The sequence below is a fragment of the Rutidosis leptorrhynchoides genome, chromosome 5 (genome assembly GCF_046630445.1).
Source record: "Rutidosis leptorrhynchoides isolate AG116_Rl617_1_P2 chromosome 5, CSIRO_AGI_Rlap_v1, whole genome shotgun sequence".
Classification (NCBI taxonomy): Eukaryota; Viridiplantae; Streptophyta; class Magnoliopsida; order Asterales; family Asteraceae; genus Rutidosis; species Rutidosis leptorrhynchoides.
The window spans coordinates 376,730,744-376,753,571 of NC_092337.1; the positions used below are offsets into that span (position 1 = coordinate 376,730,744).

The 22,828-nt window shown below is 32.2% G+C and overlaps 1 protein-coding gene and 1 pseudogene across 1 annotated transcript; one reads left to right on the top strand and one right to left on the bottom strand.

The window, feature by feature from the left end:
- LOC139849760 (benzoate carboxyl methyltransferase-like) overlaps positions 1-19,995 on the bottom strand; it is a 69,223-nt pseudogene extending 49,228 nt beyond the window's left edge.
- Positions 19,996-20,626: 631 nt separating this feature from the next.
- On the top strand, positions 20,627-21,880 carry LOC139849761 (uncharacterized). Its single transcript, XM_071839386.1, has one exon. The coding sequence runs from the start codon at positions 20,627-20,629 to the stop codon at positions 21,878-21,880; it is 1,254 nt and encodes a 417-aa protein (XP_071695487.1).
- The last annotated feature ends 948 nt before the right edge of the window (positions 21,881-22,828 follow it).

Genomic DNA, 22,828 nt, shown 5'->3' on the forward strand with positions numbered 1-22,828 from the left:
CCCAGTGTATACGTATCTCAGTATTGATCACAACTCAAACTATATATATTTTGGAATCAACCTCAACCCTGTATAGCTAACTCCAACATTCACATATAGAGTGTATATGGTTGTTCCGAAATATATATAGATGTGTCGACATGATAGGTCGAAACAATGTATACGTGTCTATGGTATCTCAAGATTACATAATATACAATACAAGTTGATTAAGTTATGGATGGAATAGATTTGTTACCAATTTTCACGTAGCTAAAATGAGAAAAATTATCCAATCTTGTTTTACCCATAACTTCTTCATTTTAAATCCGTTTTGAGCGAATCAAATTGCTATGGTTTCATATTGAACTCTATTTTATGAATCTAAATAGAAAAAGTATAGGTTTATAGTCAGAAAAATAATTTACAAGTCGTTTTTGTAAAGGTAGTCATTTCAGTCGAAAGAACGACGTCTAGATGACCATTTTAGAAAACATACTTCCACTTTGAGTTTAACCATAATTTTTGGATATAGTTTCATGTTCATAACAAAAATCATTTTCCCAGAATAACAACTTTTAAATCAAAGTTTATCATTGTTTTTAATTAACTAACCCAAAACAGCCCGCGGTGTTACTACGACGGCGTAAATCCGATTTTACGGTGTTTTTCGTGTTTCCAGGTTTTAAATCATTAAGTTAGCATATCATATAGATATAGAACATGTGTTTAGTTGATTTTAAAATTCAAGTTAGAAGGATTAACTTTTATTTGCTAACAAGTTTAGAATTAACTAAACTATGTTCTAGTGATTACAAGTTTAAACCTTCGAATAAGATAGCTTTATATGTATGAATCGAATGATGTTATGAACATCATTGCTACCTCAAGTTCCTTGGATAAACCTACTGGAAATGAGAAAAATAGATCTAGCTTCAAAGGATCCTTGGATGGCTTGAAAGTTCTTGAAGCAGAATCATGACACGAAAACAATTTCAAATAAGATTTCCACTCGAAATAAGATTGTTATAGTTATAGAAATTGAATTAAAGTTTGAATATGATTATTACCTTGTATTAGAAAGATAACCTACTGTAAGTAACAAAGGTTTCTTGATCTTGGATGATTACTTAGAATGGATTTAGAAAACTTGGAAGTAAACTTGCAATCTTGGAAGTATTCTTGATTTTATGAAACTAGAACTTTTGGAATTTATGAAGAACACTTAGAACTTGAAGATAGAACTTGAGAGAGATCAATTAGATGAAGAAAATTGAAGAATGAAAGTGTTTGTAGGTGTTTTTGGTCGTTGGTGTATGGATTAGATATAAAGGATATGTAATTTTGTTTTCATGTAAATAAGTCATGAATGATTACTCATATTTTTGTAATTTTATGAGATATTTCATGCTAGTTGCCAAATGATGGTTCCCACATGTGTTAGGTGACTCACATGGGCTGCTAAGAGCTGATCATTGGAGTGTATATATCAATAGTACATACATCTAAAAGCTGTGTATTGTACGAGTACGAATACGGGTGCATACGAGTAGAATTGTTGATGAAACTGAAAGAGGATGTAATTGTAAGCATTTTTGTTAAGTAGAAGTATTTTGATAAGTGTCTTGAAGTCTTTCAAAAGTGTATGAATACATTTTAAAACACTACATGTATATACATTTTAACTGAGTCGTTAAGTCATCGTTAGTCGTTACATGTAAATGTTGTTTTGAAACCTTTAGGTTAACGATCTCGTTGAATGTTGTTAACCCATTGTTTATTATAACAAATGAGATGTTAAATTGTTATATTATCATGATATTATGATATATAATATATCTTAGTATGATATATATACAGTTAAATGTCGTTACAACGATAATCGTTACATATATGTCTCATTTCGAAATCATTAAGTTAGTAGTCTTATTTTTACATATGTATTTCATTGTTAATACACTTAATAATATATTTACTTATCATTTAACATAATTAACCAAGTGTATCAATATCTTAATATGATTCATATGTACCTAGTAAGACGTTGTTATAACGATAATCGTTATATATATCGTTTTCGAGTTTCTTAAATTAATAGTCTCATTTTTATGTATATAACTCATTGTTAAAATACCTAATGAGATACATACCTATAATAAAATCATGTTAACTATATATATAACCATATATATGTCATCGTATAGTTTTTACAAGTTTTAACATTCGTGAATCACCGGTCAACTCGGGTGGTCAATTGTCTATATGAAACCTATTTCAATTAATCAAGTCTTAACAAGTTTGATTGCTTAACATGTTGGAAACACTTAATCATGTAAATAACAATTTCATTTAATATATATATAAACATGGAAAAGTTCGGGTCACTACAGAGGTCAAGTACCTCGCGATGTAATCAACTGTTGTGAATCGTTTATAATCGATATGGACTTCGTCCGGATGGATTAGGACGGGTCCTTTCAATTGGAATCAGAGCGGTGGTCTTAGCGAACCATGTCTGCATTAGTGTGTCTAACTGATAAGTCGTTAGGATACATTATTGAGTCTGGACTTCGATCGTGTCTGCATATCAAAAGTTTTGCTTATCATTTTGTGTCAAAAATTACCTTCTTATCATTCATAGAGAATCACTTGTTTATCATTCTTAGTCTAGACACGTTTTACTGCATTGACTGCATGACTAGTGTATAGACAAAATTCATATCTTAGCGTATCTGCTACTTCATATCTTAGCGTATCTGATACTGTAACTTTGCCTGACAACTTTCGTAGATTCCTCCGTAACTTATGGGATTTTAGTATTATATATGCATATGTAAATTATGTATTGCAAAGTACTAATCTACATCCTATAATCTATTTCTTATCGAAAATCCTTCATCTGATCGTATAAGATGAATCCTGCGACCAGTTCGAGTCCCTCATATTCCGATAGCTATTTCGATAGTTATTCCGACAGCTATTCCGACATAGATGTTCACCTAAGCTCCGAAAACAGCGTCATCGGCATGAATCAACCAATCAACCATTATCAATTCATCTGATGGGTTCGTAGTCGACTTAATTAATGGAAACGTGCAGAAGGCAATCCCTTCCATCAACCGAATTCACCTCTTGACAATGAACCTGAAGCGTTTACCGGCGAACCTGTTCGAGACACCATTTTCAGTCTCATTTCCAGGGTAACTCGACAAGATTATATTCTATCCACAATTCTGAACCTTATTTATCCGCTCGTTCCGACCGACAATCATCCTGGAGTAATAAGTCAACGAACTTCGCGCTCGAATAATCAATTCGAAGAATATGGTGAAAAATGTACCAGCTTCAACAACATCACCGGCACCAACAGTACCATCAATAACATCACCAGTACCATCAACAATCCATGCTTCAATATCAACATCTGTACTTTAAATATGATCTTCGTTCTACGTATCGTTCTACCTCATTTATCTTCGTTCGACATGGAGAATATGTAATCTCTAAAGTTTTAGAGATTATTTATTCTAGTTCCAACCGAAAACTAAATGAGTTAATTTCCCATTGACTCATTAAATCCATGATTACGTCTGAAGAAAATATATATGTATATATGTTTTCATATAGATTGTAATTAAAAATTTTATTGTACAAACTGTTAATGGTGAAAATATTTTAACGGGTAGGTAACACCCGAGGAATATTTAGATCCTACATTAATAAGTTACACTGTACATTCTTCGAATCTGATTCAACATTCATTTACTATCCTACTTACATCCACCGATATATAAATCCGTTCATCACAGAATAACCATTTTCATCCAATTACATATTTGAATTTTGATCTATCAGAATCCATCAAGTGGCATAATGAAGAAATAATGGACACAATAAAAATTGATTAGAAACAGATTAATTAACAATATGAAATTCTATTAAGAATCCACGCTAACAAAATCCTAGCTAACTGTTCCTAGCTAACTGTTAATTCCGTATTACCATTTAATTATCGCAATTTATTTTATCGCAATTTTAATTATTGTCATTTAATTTCTGTTATTTACTTTACGCATTTTATTTAGCGTCATTTAATTTCTGTTATTTATTTTACGCACTTTAAATATCGGAACACGTATACAAGGTTTTGACATATCATATCGACACATCTATATATATTATTTGGAATCACCATAGACACTCTATATGCAGTAATGATCGAGTTCTCTATACAGGGGTGAGGTTGATTCTATAATAATATATATACTTTGAGTTGTGATCGAGTCTGAGACATGTACACGGGTCACGATACGTATTAATTAATTCAAATATTATATATTAAACTATATATGAATTATTGGACTATTATTAGTGGACTATCGACTGTGGACTAATAACATTGGACAATTAAAATGAATTAAAATATTAATTATAACATATGAAACTAAACAATTCTTCAAGTTTGCCGCTTGATTTCATCTTAAACCTCGTTTAAATCTTGACAATTATAATCTGCATTCAAACCTTTCATGATTCTTGAAAACACCTCGATCGAGAGGATGAACAAACCGCACTTCGTCTACGGAAGGAAAGATTTATGTATATAGAATTGCACCTGAGAAACTCTCGGCAACTGAGTAAAAGTTTAACACGTAGTCGCGTCAGATCCTTTGGCATTTATTAGCAAAAATAACTTTGCGATTCCTTTTCAAAGTAGCAAATTTTGTCACAGCTTCAGCAAATCAACTTCGACTTTTCGTTCGAAACAACCTTATTATCACCTTGATTTATATGTATGTTCTTTTATTATTACCGGGAAACTTTTTATATTCCACCATATTACCGTCAGCGTTTAATCATCTAAAAACACAATTTTCTTGAAATCACCTCGGGTTGATAACCAATGATTCAAATATGGTAGCAGTAAATGTAGAGGAATCGGCAATCAGTACTTTGAAAACTCACAGCATATCTACATCAACAGTTATATGTATAACATTTATCTTTTAGAATAATGATCTTCCATTCTGAAATTTTGAAAAGCACCCAGCCTACGAATTAATACATTGAACTTTGAAAAAGCTGAATGAAGCAGCAGAAACTGTAGATAATCGTAAACGACCTTAACCGTCGAAAGTTTGACGATAAAGAATGGAGTATTGAAAACACTCAATAGAAAATTTAGTACCGAAAAGCGGATTATGCGAAACTATGAAGGAAGCCGTGGACAAATCACAAAGAATAAGTTTGACTTCAAAGAATCTAAATGATTCTGTTTCTGATGATATCTTTAGTGAATACCTTGCTTCCGAATCTAAACCCTTACGGATAAATCTTCTTCATCACTTATCGATATTAGAAATTCCAAGATATCATCGTATCTTTCATTATAAATATCCTCCATATTTCTGAAGATATTTTCATAACTATTCTTATCTGAAATCATTAATCTCTTCGTGCTATTAGTGTTACATCATATAGAAACTGTTAGTTCCTATATTCTATAAACCTTCGAGTTTAAACTATGAATGATTTTGAAGTAGTGTTGGGAACTGAAGCATGAGTTAGTATAATATAATGACACTTGATCAACGTGATTATATTACAGTAAGTCATGCTGAGTTTCTAATGGAACGTGATGATTCACAGACTATAACGTCATCATGTACCATGTTACATAACTCTGTCATTCTGCTTAACTTCTGAACATATCAAGAAAGTATATTCTTGATAGTTCTATTCTCAGTGAAACTGGTAATTTGACAAATCAAATCGTGCTATTACGTTCCTTCTTATTTAGAATATTAATAATGTTCATTCTGAAACTTATATCTGCGAATTCTGGACCATTACAAGAGATGCCAAATCGCCAGAAGAAGAAACGAAGGGACAAAGCTCTGAAATAGAAATTGGAGTATAAATCGCAGCAAATAGGAGGGAGTATTAACTGAGGATGACAATGATTATAGGAAACAGAAAGGGGGACATTGAAATATAAGGAGAGATATAAAGCCCGATAACAACGCATAAAATTACAAACCGTGTATATCAATGTTTATCGCAACATAAAGACACGGGAGAATTAAAAGCACTATAACCCCAAGAGCAAAGTAGAAGTAAGCAGATTCCTAGGGTGAAAGTTGGAAAAGGAGAATGATTGTTACGATAGTAAGGATAAGGATAAGGATTAGAACTGGATTAAGCATTTCCACAATCTTTTGGATGTATGAACTAAGAAAGAGAGTATGGGAATGGTATGAATAATGGAATGGAAGAGCTTAATTTATAATGGAAATATCAGACAGAGTAATCGAGGCATATCACCGTATTTAATTATAGAGATCTTAATTTCCTTACTCGCCGAAGAATCAAATCTTTTAGATTTCAAAGATTTTCTCTAAATCCCTTGAATTCCGGAATTCAACTAAGGCAACGTCAGAAGTTAAAACGAAACTTCATTTATTCATTTCACTCTTTTGGGATAGCTTCACTCGTACGCTTCGAGTAATCGAATCATTTTATCCAAATTATTCAATAACGATAAAACTCTAATTATCAACTCATATTTGTCATGAAAACATTTTTATTGTTAGTCATGACCACCTCACTCAAATTTCGGGACGAAATTTCTTTAACGGGTAGGTACTGTGATGACCCGGGAATTTTCGACCAAATTTAAACTTAATCTTTATATGTTTCCGACACGATAAGCAAAGTCTATAATGTTGAAGTTTCAAAAACTTTGAACTATGTTCATGTATTCATTGACCTTCGACCATTCTCGACGATTCACGAACCATTATTTGTAAATAAATGTGTATACATATAAAAATAAATATAAATATATGTATAGAATATATTAAAAAATAATTATGTAATGATTGTAATACTCGTTGGACGTTTCGATTATTATCTGGAGAAGTTTAATACGAACTTATATGATTTTAAATTAAATGGTGATCCGAAAATGAGTCCTATAAATTTTAGGCTTACTAAAAATGTATTTAGGATCTAGTTATTAAATTTTAGCACTTTTTATATTTTACCCAGAATTGAGAGGGACAGTTGATGTAATTTTTATTTAATAAATTAATGATCAAATTTTATACCATAATGACTGAAATAAATAAAGGAAGTTAATTTAAAAATATGAAATTTTTCTGAAGACTTTTTATTCGCCACTAAGTGAACAACGGGGCACAATATAATGGTCCGTGAAAACTGTCTGTAGGAAGATGACAATTGAAATGAATGACAATTGTTTAATTCAGAGGTCATGTAAATTACTGTTTCCTTTTCAATTACACCCGTTTATGATTATGATTATTGAAATATTGTAATATAGTATTATTATATTTTAATCTTATAGTACATGAGCTGTAAAGATGTTTCTAACTTTATGTGAATCCTAAACGAATTGTGGTAATATTATAGATATACTTTCACAAATGCATTAAAGACATAAACCTTTTACACAAAAATCCACTTGGAAACCATTTCACTTTCTTTACTACTGTGTTCTTTCTTTGTTTCTTTCTATTTCTATTTTGAGCCTAAACTAATGATACTCGATTCCTACTGCACATGATCAACAAAGCGACCCATCGATTAATAAACAAAACTAAACATCCCAACACGGTTTACTACTCGTCTGTTGTTGATTCATGTGTTGCTCGAACAAAATTTGCATCACCTTCTCCAACCCATCACCACCTCGCCTATCAAACACCATATAACCCAACATCAACACGATCTAAACCATTGAATGCAAATACATCTACTCGTAGTCACTATTATCAATTATGTCAAAATTCCAAACTTGAAGTAATCACCTCTAGACGATCACAAATTTTTTTGCTTGTCTTCTTCGTGAAACCTCAACCGGTTGCCACCACCATGGCAACACCTCCTACAACTATAACCCGCCACTTGTCACCACTTGTCAACAAACGGAAACCACCCTCAATCACCACGAACCACCACCATATACTACCATCTCTCTCTCTCGATCACTCTCTCTCCTCTCCCTCTCCTATCTTTTCGTTGATGAAACCCACAAACCCCCACTGTTATGCGAATGGTTAATGCTTCGATCATTGCTGCTATATGAAACCCGTTTACAAACCACAGCCCCATCGTGATTTACTGCACCTGTTTTTTGTTTAAAAATGATCACCAAACCACAAAAACATGATATTATTCGACCTTTGTTGCAACAGTTTACGGCCACCATCACCAACATACATAACCACCACCGCAACCATAAAATCACCCAAAAATTATCTAATGCCACTGCTGCATAGACTGCTCCTATTTCTGTGCAGTTTCAAACTCAAACCAAAACCAACCGCCACCGTTACTCTTGTTGCCTGTTTTAATTCGATCAGCAAACAAAACACCATCATCAAACCCCAAGAGCAACCACGACTACATGGCAAACGTTATTGCAGCTTGCCATTGTTGTCGGTTATGTTAATTCCTGCTTCCTGTTTCTTTTCAAAACAACAAAAGCTGTGTATCTGTTTATGCTCCTAATCGTGACCGTGAATTAACATAACAATGATAATAATAATTGATATCCCGATTTTATTTTCCTTTCCCTGCGTGTGGGTTACGGCTGTCGCAGTTCAGGAAACCAGAAAAACACAGAAACCTTTTTTTAAATTATTATATAATGCAACTTGGATCAATTGATTTATTTTGATTATCGGGCTACTATTGGATCAAGTGGGTTTAAATGGATTTATAGTTGGGCTGAGATACATGGGCTTGTGGTGATATGGATCGGTAATATGGAATAAATAGATTGAGTTGGGTATTGAGTCAGAAAAACAGTAGATAGATAAATGGTTAGGGAGTGTTGAGGTTTGTCGAGAGGTCGAGGGTTTGAATCCCACTTTGAGCTGTTTAACCATTTTTAACGCTACAAAGGTATAACTAATATTATTATTATATCTATTATTATTACTATTATTATTATAATTATTATCATTATCATTATCATTAATAGTATTATTATTATTATTATAAATATTTGTATTATTATCATAAATATGATTATTATAACTATGAACATAATAAAATTTATTGTTATTTCATAAATACTAAAATTAGAATAATTTCATAATTTTTAGAATTAGTATCTATTATTAACTTAAGTATTATTAAAGTTATCATTTGTAATAAAATGGTTAGAATTATTATTAATATTAAACATTAGGTATTAATTATCAAAATTATTATTCTCATTACAATTATTATTAAGTTTATCTTTTTTATTAAAAACTACTGTTTATTATTAAAATTATCATTTATAGAATTATTAATATGATCATTATTAATGTTAATATTAGTACTATCATTATTATAACTACTTCTGCTAAAATTATACTAGTATTATTATAACTACGTACATGGTAAACAAAAGATATATATATATATATATATATATATATATATATATATATATATATATATATATATATATATATATATATATATATATATATATATATATATATTAAATACATATGACTTAACAAAAAAAATATTTGCATTTACAAGAATGAATATAAATATACATACTTTATTAAGATAAAAATGTTATAATTAATAAAGTAAATATATATAAACTTATTCGATTAAGATTATGTGTATTAATATATATATACAAATGATATAGGTTCGTGAATCCGAGGTCAAAACTATACTTGTTCAATGTCGTTCTATGTATTTTTACTACAAAATACATTAGGTGAGTTTCATTCGCCCTTTTTACTCATTACATTTTTGGGCTGAGAATACATGCAAATACTTTATTAACTGTTTTACAATATTTATATGCGTGAGTTTCATTATTCCCTTTTTATATACATTTTTGGGCTGAGAATACATGCAAATGCTTTATTAACTATTTTACAATATTTATATGCGTGAGTTTCATTACTCCCTTTTTAAATGCTTTTGCAATATATATTTTTGGGACTGAGAATACATGCGCTGCTTTTATAAATGCTTTACGAAATAGACACAAGTAATCGAAACTACATTCTATGGTTGGATTATCTAATCGAATATGCCCTTTTTATTAAGTCTGGTAATCTAAGAATTAGGGAACAGGCACCCTAATTGACGCGAACTCTAAAGATAGATCTATCGGGCCCAACAAGCCCCATCCAAAGTACCGGATGCTTTAGTACTTCGAAATTTATATCATGTCCGAAGGAGGATCCCGGAATGATGGGGATATTCTTATATGTATATTGTGAATGTCGGTTACCAGGTGTTCAATCCATATGAATGATTTTTATCTCTATGTATGGTATGTGTATTGAAATATGAAAATCTTGTGGTCTATTAAAATGATGGAAATAATTATTTATGTTAAACTAATGAACTCACCAACCTTTTGGTTGACACTTGAAAGCATGTTTATTCTCAGGTATGAAAGAAATCTTCCGCTGTGCATTTGCTCATTTTAGGGATATTACTTGGAGTCATTCATGATATATTTCAAAAGACGTTGCATTCGAGTTGTTGAGTTCATCAAGAATATTATTAAGTCAATTATAGTTAGATTTATTATGAAATGGTATGCATGCCTGTCAACATTCGTTGTAATGAAAGTTTGTCATTTAAAAATGAATGCAATGTTTGTAAAATGTATCATATAGAGGTCAAGTACCTCGCGATGTAATCAACTGTTGTGAATCGTTTATAATTGATATGGACTTCGTCCGGATGGATTAGGACGGGTCCTTTCAACCCGTTGCCGGAGGAATGTTATGAAAACGTGGGTCCGTCGCCGGATGACCCTTCATCAAGGATATCTACTCTGGATCTCAAGTCTGATGTCGATCCGTTGCCGGATGATGGGTACTCTGTGGCTTCCAATGTGGGATGTGCGGGTTTCGAGAAAAACTGTTTTCAATTTCAAAACCAATCTGGGCCGGAGCTCTCCATTGGGCCAGACCCAAATTCTGAAATGGTCAAACAAGCCCCAAATGGGATGGACCTGGGTTCAGACGAACGTGATGTGGGTGACCCTAGCCCAATCGGAAGAGACTGCGATGATTTAAATGATGTGTCCCCTTGTTTAACATATATCGTGGTTGCTCGTTTTCGTGTTAAGGGAAAAAAACTCTTCCTTTGATTAAAAGTCGTTTCATTAAACAAGTGTGGGATAGGAGAAATATGAAACGCAATCGACTTCGGGATAAATTTCGATGGCAAGATAGATATCTTATCGAGAACGTGATGAAAGACTCGGAAGAGGGTATTGATTGCTGCTCAGGTTGCTCTTCCTGTGCGTCATCGGATTCGGAATCATAGTCTAATTAGTTGTCGTGTCGTGTTCTTTTTATATCCTCGTGATTGTGCGTTTCCTATAGCTTCGTGTTGTTAGTTGTTTGTGAGTTTTTTTTGGTGCGGTCGCTTGTAGCCTCGTGTCTGTGAGTTTTTTTGGTGCGGTCGCTTGTAGACTCGTGTCTTGTCTAGCTCCTTGCTAGTTTGTTTCGTGTTCTTTTTATTTTTATAAAGCTTACTTGCTTTTCAAAAAAAAAAAAATATTATTGATATCCATAGAAGCTGCTGATACATCAATATAAATAGGACTAGGCTACAAGATAAACCTAATGGACTAACATAAGCTAATGAGCCCTTATAGAATACGGACTAGATAATTCAATACATAAATAGTCCAATATCTATAAATAATACACCGTCTAACAGTTTAAACAAAGAAAACAAATTAAACAAATTCTTTAGCGACCACTTAGCCACGACGTTGTCGTCGTTGCTATATGTTTTTTTGTTTAGTGGATCTATAGCGCCGCAAAACACTTCGTCGACTAAAGTCAATTTTCTTAGTATAACATTAATGAGCCGATTACCTCTTTACCATATCGAGAAGTGCTTTCGCTAGTTGCTCCCAAGCAATGCAACAATCATCACAAGTTGGATCAGCAACACTTCGACCAAGAAATGTTAAAACCATGTGTCCACCACGTACTATTTCCTTAGAACGCAATCGTAAGAAGTTGGTGAAATCAGTATAATATTTGTTCTGATATGCTTGAAACACATTTGGAGGACTTGTCTTAATTTGCCATGTATATGTCTGATTTGTTGCTCTCAAGACCTTCCAGTACCTATCACACGTTTAAGATATTATATATATATATATGTTGGTTTTTTGTTATTAATTAAAAAATTTCAGTTTTTGTTTTAACCAAATCAATGAACACCCATTACTCTGCATGACAACTACTCGCATTTGGTAAGTTTTCTAAACTCTTTATAGCTATAAACTTTTAAGTGACTATTTGGAGTTACAAAGAACATATTGATCACTTTCTAATTTCTTGCTTGTAACTAATTAACTCAGTGGCAATATTAGACTATTAGTTTAATAATTTATATGGTTAGCTCATGCATCATAATAAGTAGAGTTCTCTATAAGCAAACCTGAGAGATCCAATGAATAGAATAAGATGAGAAAACAAGGTGCAAACCTGTCGTAGAAAACAAGGACCAAAATCTTCGCCCTTCTCCTTCTTAAGTTTTGCATAAAAATTGGGTAATAATTTGAGAAGGTTGTTGAAATCATTTCCAAAAAGGTCATTCAAGCACACTTGAAACTGTGGTGTTGTACGATTATATTCACTGTATATTTTATGTATCATATCAACAATGGTAAATGTAACTAATAGAGTGTTTTTTCCCGAGGAGCATCCAAGATCTGCAATCTTGAAGCACTCACCGAAGAAAATATCATGATTAGCCATACCCTTGATTGTGTCGAGTAAAATGTGCATTGCTTTTCGTATTACAGTTTCCTGAAGAAAAATAAGATATATGAACACAACACTTGTAATTAAAAATATCAATAGATCGGATTTGAATCAACTTAGAGCTATATCTATATCTGTATACTTTTTTTTTTCTTTTCAAATTCATATCCATATCAAATTTGATATAAAATTATCGATCCATCCATATATATACATACCTAGATTAGGAGTCGTTAATGAATATCTAGTTAAAAGTTATGATGATTGTAACATAGTTATCATCGATTATTTAAAAGTTAATTATCCACACCTAGATGAGGAGTCGTTAATGAATATCACGTTTTGAGGAACATTTATCATCGATTATTTGCTTTCGTTGTAATCTGTAATATCTCTGGTTATATAAAATTAGCAAAATAATAATATAAATATAACTAGAGATGTAAGCGTCTCAATTTACTAGTAATATATAATATGACATATATGGAACCTACCCTAAGTGGTCCAGTGATTCACTCATTTACACTTTTGTATTAAGATAGAGGTATGGAGGTTTCAAGCTTGAGTCTCTGCCATTATAAATATTCGTGAGATTTATTTCCTGTAAGCCAGATTGCCCCGAGGAGATTCTACCGACCCGTATTCATAACCCAGGTCCGACCCGCCTACCTCTCGAGATGGTTTAAGGTTCGGAACTCTGTAATGCAGTTCGGATTTCCGCTCAAAAGCGTGTACGTGCGTGACAAATGAGAATATTCGATGCCAACAACTTGCCTTTAAAAAAAATATACGGAGTATGACATATATAGTGTATGTTTGGCACCCAGCACTTTGGAGCATTTAGTTTTTAACTTTTACGAAATATTCATACATATTAAAAATCCTCATTTGCTTAAAAGATGTTAAAGCTTGTTGAGGGATGAAAAAAAGCTCCAACCAGCTCCTTTATCAAAGGGTAATCATAAAAGCTTTTTTACTTTTTACATGACTTCTTTAATATAGACATAATCAAATATATCAATATGAATCCTTATGAATTCTTCCACGTGGCCCATCCACTTATTAATATAGACATAATCAAATCAAATATATCAATATAATACATAGCATCTTTTTTATCAATATGATCATATATATATATATATATATATATATATATATATATATATATATATATATATATATATATATATTAATATATATATCAATATAATACATAGCATCTTTTTTATCAATATGATCAATATATATATATATATATATATATATATATATATATATATATATATATATATATATATAGTGGTAGGATCAAGAGGGGAGTAATCATTTGGGGGAAGCGGGGGAAAGCAAAAACTTTTTTTTTTGTTTTTTGAAAAAACTTTGTTCACGAACATTATAGATGAGATGAAAATATGAACATTTAGTAGAGACACTTTGTGATAAATGTTTTTAGTTTGGCGGGAAAACGCTCGAAGAAGTAATATATAACAATTATCGTGTTTTTCGAGCGTATTTTGAGGTTTTAGCTATTGAGGTTTAGATATTATGGTTTAGATATTATGGTTTATAGGGTTTAGATATTAGGGTTTAGAAATTTAGGGTTTAGGGTTTAGATTTAGGGTTTAGATTTAGGATTTAGATCGAGTTTTTAACACGAACGGTTTAGAGTTTAGGGTTTAGGGTTTAGGGTTTGGTGTTTTGGGTTTATGGAATAAACCCAAAACCCCAAACCCTAAACCCTAAACCCTAAATCGGGCTAAATTTTACTTCACAAAACATGAGAAAAAAAACGTTCATATTCTTCACGAACAATATTATCTTGAATGTTATTTTTGTCGATCGTTTTCCCGCCTAAATAATAACATTTATTACGAAGTGTCTCTTCTAAATGTTCATATTTTCGTGTGATCTTGATGCCGGAAAAAAAATTTCAAAAAAAACGAAAAACAAAAATTTTGCTTCCCCCCGATTGGTTACTTCCCCATTGATTCTGCCCCTATATATATATATATATATATATATATATATATATATATATATATATATATATATATATATATATATATATATATATATTATATATTATTATTATTACATTATATAAATATCTAAGATAAATCCAATGTGTCACCCTAATATTGCTTCTCAAACCTATCTGCTGATGTGGATTATTGTTAATTAATCCCAATTAACACTACCGCGACTTTTTTCTTCCAAGATGATTTCTTCTACAACTTCTACAACTCTAATGACGACCGCTCTGCAATCTTTAAAATCGAAAACACGATTTCCAGTCTATAGAAACACAATCTGCTACCGTCAGTTGCAATCGTTCATCAATGTTTTAGTTGAAGATGATATCAGATCAAGTTAGTCATATACATTTCGATGATTTTGATTCTCTAAATTCAATATGCCTCTCTTCAACGAATCGATTGAATTTTACATCCAGGTAGCAAATTAGGGTTATCATCTTCAATGTTTGTCTCCAACCAATTCCTGGTAGAAACCATTTTTTAATCTCTGCAGGTAAAATTCTCATCCAAAATTTGTGGTTTTATGTCTTAGGATTTTCACATCCTTTCATTAATAATAATAAATTGTTAAATCATATTTATTTCAATCATTTAACCATTTTTTTCTTCTTTTATTAATCATTATTATATAACGATTAGTAGGTTTAAGTTGTGTTACCTAAATCATATTAATCTCAACAATTCTAGCATTTTTTTTGTTCTGATGTTAATCGTCATAATCTAACGATTAGTAGGTTTGAGGCGTGTTACTTAAACTAGAACTATGGTGTAACAAAAAGTAAGCAATCCGTTTCCGAAATTGTGTTGTGGTGATGTGTCATTTGACCTGATTGTGCATGTTCGTTTGTATGGAATTTTGGGATCTTATAATCAATTGTGACATAAATCTTGAATTGAAAAGAAACATGTTTAATTGAAATAATAGTAGCTGATTGTTTCTATGCTATGTTTAGTCATGATAAACAGGTTAATTTTACTAATTTATGGCATCTCAAACCTGCTAATGTACTACCTAATTAAACGTGATAATAGAAAATAACTTTTTTCTGATGACAGTAAATTCTTCACAATGCTTAATAAAGGAGGTTCCGTCTTTACTTTGAGCGCTCATAACCTCTGTTCACATGTTATCCATCGGTGCTCAATTATTCAGTATATGTTGTTGAAGACCTATACAAAGTGTCCAATAACCTTTTTTGCTTGATTGATGTCTAATATTGTTTCCTTCTGAACCATTGTCTGAATTATAAATATATATCTCTAATTATCTCTTATAGCTTGAAGACCATATTATTAATACTTTTGTATGTTAAACTCTAAATATGTTTCCGCAATAATATATTTCATAAAAGGTTAACAATGATACTTACTACATGAATGTCAACTTACAAATTAGCATTTGATAAATAAACATACGTAATTATCTATGATAAAAAAAATGATTTTAAATATTTATTAAAACTACCGTTAGACGGGCTCAACTACTACTGTTTAACAAATTTCATAAATGACGGCTTTTAGACGGATATGATGCAGTTTCGCTATTATATAGTTTGAAGTGTTTAGTTTATTCATTTGCACCTTTCGAGCCGTGTGGTCAATTATGTGTTAAATTGTACAATTATCGACTAGGACATGACCATTAATAACATGTTGCATGAATATTTGAGGAAAAGGTTATTATGGCGGGGAACCTCTAACCCTGTGCATCCTTTGGATGCCAACTGCAAACGGGTCATCGCAGCAAGTGTAGTCGGAATTAACCCCTGTCTCAGCGCAAAACACAAATGGGTGGCCGAAGAATCGAACCTGCGGCTTATTTGAGGAAACTCCCAGGTCAACTGAGCGTTTGTGGGGCACCCTGGCCACCCAGGCTATGCCTGGATGGTTACATGTTGCATGAATATGCAACACCAGTTATAATAAAGTGTAACCTACGGAACAATTACTACATGTTGAATTGTGCTACATTCATTTTTCAATGTTGATGCTTTTGACATGTTGTGATTAAATTTTCACCGAAACAATAATTAGTAATATTCTTAACCATTGGATACTTACCATAAATATCGCTTTGGAACAAAGATGATAAGAATGTATTTTTCTATCTCATTGACATAGTTGTTTATTTGAACTATATTGATATTTTTAATATCATGGAGAAAGTACATGAAACTTGGTGATTTTTAACTATAAACAATTGATTATGCATTGTAATCGTATTCATTAATAGAGTTTTCCAGATAATGAAATATCGTGACAAAAAAATCGAAAATATAATGCCTTGATCAGAACAGAATTTTTATTAATGATTTGTTTCATCATTGTAGGTGTATAATACAAGCAATCGGCACCATATTAACACATTCGAATACTATATTTTTGAGCAGTCGTGAAACGCGCGAGCTCTTAAATCTAGTATATATATATATATATATATATATATATATATATATATATATATATATATATATATATATATATATATATATATAGTGAAAGGATCTGGAGAGAATTTAGGGTGGAAGAGAACTCATAGAACCCCTCGAGCTCAATCTGCACACAGATTTGAGTTTAGTGTGTGAGTTTTTCGAGTTCTTTATGGATCCTACCCCTATATATATATATATATATATATATATATATATATATATATATATATATATATATATATAGGGGTAGGATCAAGAGGGAAGTAACCATTCGGGGGGAAGCGGGGGGAAGCAAAAACTTTTTTTTTCGTTTTTTGAAAAAACTTTGTTCACGAACATTATAGATGAGATGAAAATATGAACATTTAGTAGAGACACTTTGTGATAAATGTTTTTATTTTGGCGGGAAAACGCTCGAAGAAGTAATATATAACAATTATCGTGTTTTTCGAGCATATGTTGAGGTTTTAGCTATTGGGTTTTAGATATTAGGGTTTAGATATTAGGGTTTAGAAATTTAGAGTTTAAGGTTTAGATTTAGGGTTTAGATTTAGGATTTAGATTGTGTTTTTACACGAACGGTTTAGAGTTTAGGGTTTAGGGTTTAGGGTTTAGGGTTTGGTGTTTTGGGTTTATGGAATAAACCGAAAACACCAAACCCTAAACCCTAAACTCTAAATCGGGCTAAATTTTACTTCACAAAACATGAAAAAAGACGTTCATATTCTTCACGAACAATATTATCTTGAATGTTATTTTTGTCGATCGTTTTTCCGCCTAAATAATGACATTCATCACGAAGTGTCTCTTCTAAATGTTCATATTTTCGTGTGATCTTGATGCCGGAAAAAAATTTTTTAAAAAAACGAAAAAAAAAAAATTTTTTGCTTCCCCCGATTGGTTACTTTCCCATTGATCCTGCCCATATATATATATATATATATATTTTTTTTTTTTTTTGTGTGTGTTTGTGTGTGTGTGTGTGTGTGTGTGTGTGTGTTTCTCTGATAAAATCATTAATGTCATTTATCATATGTTTTTCTCCGTTGCTCGATGTTCTAATTGTGTTAATTCGTCTCACCCGTTTCAGCTTCTCAACTTATTTTGTTTTCCGTTTATTGTTGCAGCTTTCGTTAGCACTTTTGGCTCTTTATCGTTGCTACAAACTGGTATCTTAGGTTTTTTTTACTTTCGTTTTCCGTTTTCCCCTTTTTTTAGCTGTTCATAAGGTATTAATCATATAACTGTTTCATTTGCTTCATATTAGTATTATTTTTGTTCCCTTATTTATGTATGTTCTACATCTTTACTTTTTGTTTGCTGTTTTTTAAATATATTTTCTTTAATTGTTTTTGTGTTGTTTCTGATTTATTCAGAGTACATGTTGTATTAGTACCATATTTTTTGCTCCCTGAAGTTCCTGCACATTCTGAACCCGCTCAGTTTACGTCATTATCTAATTCTGTTGTTGAATTGACATCGAACGGTGCATATGTTACTTCATACTATGTTTTATTTTACAATTCTTTTCGGTTATCAACATGCAGGTAACTATCATCTTTTGAATATATTGTCTTTTGTGCCACAAAAACAACCGCATGAACGTGAAATTTTGGATATGATATTTAACCAGCAGGTCCATGATGATTGTAGGGGTGATGATCCTTGGTTTTGAAAATGTAAGTTTCAAGTCCTGCTGCAGCTTTTTTATTTATAGGCTTTCGTTTAAGTAGCTTCTTATTTCATACCTTGGTCTTCAACCCGAAAATGCATGTTGGTATGATTGCTTCAACTTTATTTTTCTTTGAATATATTCATAATATGTTCCTAATTATCTGGTGTTATAACTACATATGCTTACTCATTTTGTGCATAGATACTATTAGTTTGATGTTAGTCGTGTAAGTTTATTAACTTCTACTTTTTGTTGTTGTTTTGTAATAAGCGAAAGGAACCTAAGAGTTACATATATAATTGAATTTTATAGGTTTTTGCGAAAGTGATTCGTCAAATTAGATAGTGATACAAGTATATGTAGATTATCGAACTACCACGGCACTAAGTTATAGTCGTTGATATTGTCTTTGCAGATATGTTTGTAATGCCGACAGCATGTCCCGACAAGAATAAGAAGAATGTTGTAAGAATTTATATTACAATTATAAATTTGGCTTTATGTCCACAAGTTCTTGAAGCTGGTAAGATGCTCATACAACGTTTGTTGTTCTTTTGTAGTAAGAGAAAGGAATTCAAGAGAATTACAGCTCTTTATAATTCAATATATATATATATATATATATATATATATATATATATATATATATATATATATATATATATATATATATATATATATATATATGTTTATTCCCTTTTGATAAATGTTTCACATTTGTACTCTTCGAAATATTAAATTATACAGCTTATACAACCTGTTGTAACACATGTAACGAACAGCAACTCGATATATGTCAACTGCACATGTAACGAACAGCAACTCGATATATGTCAACTGCACACATGAATGCCTTTGAAGGTGGCCGCCGCAACGCGCGGCTGGCCACCTGCTTGTTTACTTAATTTGTGTGTTTGTAGTTCTAAAAACTCACATAAATATGACTATTAATTGAAATATGTAGCAAGTAAAGAGAGAGAAACCTGAAGTGATGAGTTGTTAGCATAACTTGATTCTCCATCACCACTACTCATGTGTTATGTGTTTACTTCTTCCATTGCTCTTTCTTTCTTTTACTTCTTAATTTTGTTTCTTCGAAACCCAAAGCTACACTTATACGGAGTATATATAACTTATAGAACGGTCTCGTGTTAGTTTGCTACTTATGTTAAATCAATATATTAGAAAGATTCTCTTGGCAACCTAATGATTTGTTCACATTATTTAAAGACATAATTGTCAGTTAAATAATGACAATTAAATAATGACACGTGCATATCATGTGATGGCAAAATTGTCATTTTTGTGAGGACAAACAAGTGAGGGTAGTAATTATTCATTTTCTTCTTTCTTTTTCCTTTCATCTAACGTTCATTCTAAGAGCTCTCGGTGTCAATGGGAAAATCGACCGTTAACCCCAAATCGAGCCGGGATCGACGGTCGGTCGACACCGGAATGGCGTCGATCCCGCCGTCGATTTCCAACCTCCACAAACCGACGCTGGTGGCAACGGATGAATTGTTTGATTTTTTGAAAAAACTAGCCGTTTAACGGCTAGTTTTGGGTTTTTTTTTTCTTTTTCCTTTTATACACTATAAATAACACTACATTTTAACATTTTAACACACACACACACACACACACTCATTATTCACCTTTCACCACTTTATATCTTTATTCATCAATTTTTTTTTATCTTTTTCCCAAAATATGTCGTCTTCTTCGAGTTCTTCCGGCGACTCGTTCACGAAGTACACAATAAACGTAATTGAAAATTTATCCGATGAAGAAGAAGTTAACTCACGTCGTTATATACATCGAAATCATTATGAAGCACATGATCGTTTGATGGACGATTATTTTAACGAGGGTTGCAAATATTCGGCTGATAATTTCAAACGAAGATTTCGAATGCGGCGACGTGTTTTTCTTAGGATTATGAATGATATTCTAAGCTACTCAGCAAATCCATTGCCGTATTATTTTAGATGGTTTCATCGAAGACAAGATTCACGTGGTAAGTGGAGTATTAGCCCACATTTGAAGATGACAGCCGCGCTACGTCAGCTAGCATACGGTTATACACCGGATGCGTTGGATGAGTATCTTCAAATGTCCGAACGAGTTGCTCGGGAATCTCTACACAACTTTTGTAGGTGTATCATTGATTTGTATGCTAACGTGTACCTAAGAGAGCCTACTTTGCACGACATTCATCGTTTGTATGAAGGTCATGAAAGGATTCATGGTTTTCCGGGCATGTTGGGTAGTATAGATTGTATGCACTGGGCATGGGCAAAATGTCCAGTTGCGTGGAGAGGACAGTATATGCGAGGTGATCACAGTCACCCAACTATTATGCTTGAAGCGGTCGCCTCGTATGATAATTGGATTTGGCATGCGTATTTTGGTGTAGCGGGTTCAAACAACGATATTAATGTGCTAAACACTAGTGATTTGTTCAACTCAATGCTTAATGAGGAAACGCCGGACGTTCCTTATGAAATAAACGAGTTTCATTATAGCAGGGGGTATTATTTAGCTGACGGTATTTACCCAACTTGGGCGGCCTTTGTTAAGGGATTTTCAAGTGCCGTTGACGAAAAACGTACTTACTTTACTAAGAAACAAGCGAGTGCTCGCAAAGATGTTGAAAGAACGTTTGGGATCCTTCAAGGCCGTTGGCATATTCTTCAGCAACCCGCACGAGCTTACGAGGTGAATATAATGAGACAACTAATGTACACCTGCATCGTGATACACAACATCATTATCGAAGACAATGGATACAACCTTGCTGAGAAGGATTGGGTAGTTGAGCCCGTCCAACATATACAACGTACGTGGATTGATAGGTGCGACGCTCGAGCAAGAAGAACGAGGGAGTTACGTGATAGAGAAGTGCATGAAGGCATACGATCTGATTTGGTTGAACATTTGTGGGATCTTCGTGACGACCTATGAATTTTATTACGTATTAGTTTATTTTATGAATTTTAATAAATGTAATGGTTTATTTTATGAATTTTAGTTAATGTAATAGTTTATTTTATGAATTTTAATCAATTATTTTGTTTTTATATTAAATTAGTTAAATACAATATTTAAAATTCAATTTAAAAAAATAAAAAATAAAAAATGGACACTGAAATCGACACTGTGGACACCTCCACCTTACACACTGTCAGTCAATTTCAGTGTCAAAAATGGACACTGAAATTGACACTGAAAAATCGACACGGACACCTTGTGCTCTAAGTTCAAGAACAATCCATCAAAACATATAAACTACTCACAATCAGTTAATCAGATTAAAAAATCAAATTTCCTAAATCAAGTTCACTAAAACAGGTGGTGGGTGAATCAAATCCACTAACAGGCCTCTTGTTGAATTTGTGGTGATAAACCCACAAGAGTCGTTGATCGAGTAAAATAAAGTCAGACTTACAAAATGTTAATAAACTCGACTAACTAGTCTGTGTTGAATAAATTTGTGGTAATAAACCCATTGTTCGCTGTCATAATATTTTCTAAACTCCGCCACCGATCGCCTCTTATGGACCTCCGAATGAAAAGCCAAAAGCACCGTTGCCACTACCATCTACAATGTAACAAACAAAAATCTAGGCTAGACGTAAGATGACCATTTTGTCCTTATGATTACATTTGTTAGTATATGTGCTTTTATTTTATTTATTTGTTTAATGTTATCTGATTATTTGCTTAAAACAAGTTTGTAAGAAGGGTCACAGAACAAGTTTGTTTATTTAATTTGGATTTCGTTAGGGTCGCTTAACTAAGTACGAAAGATACAGATAACTGGTAAATACCCGTGTGATGAGGGGTATGGGTTTTAACCCACTTAAGTGTAACTTATCCGCTCATTTCTTCCAGACACTTCTCTCTCTCTCT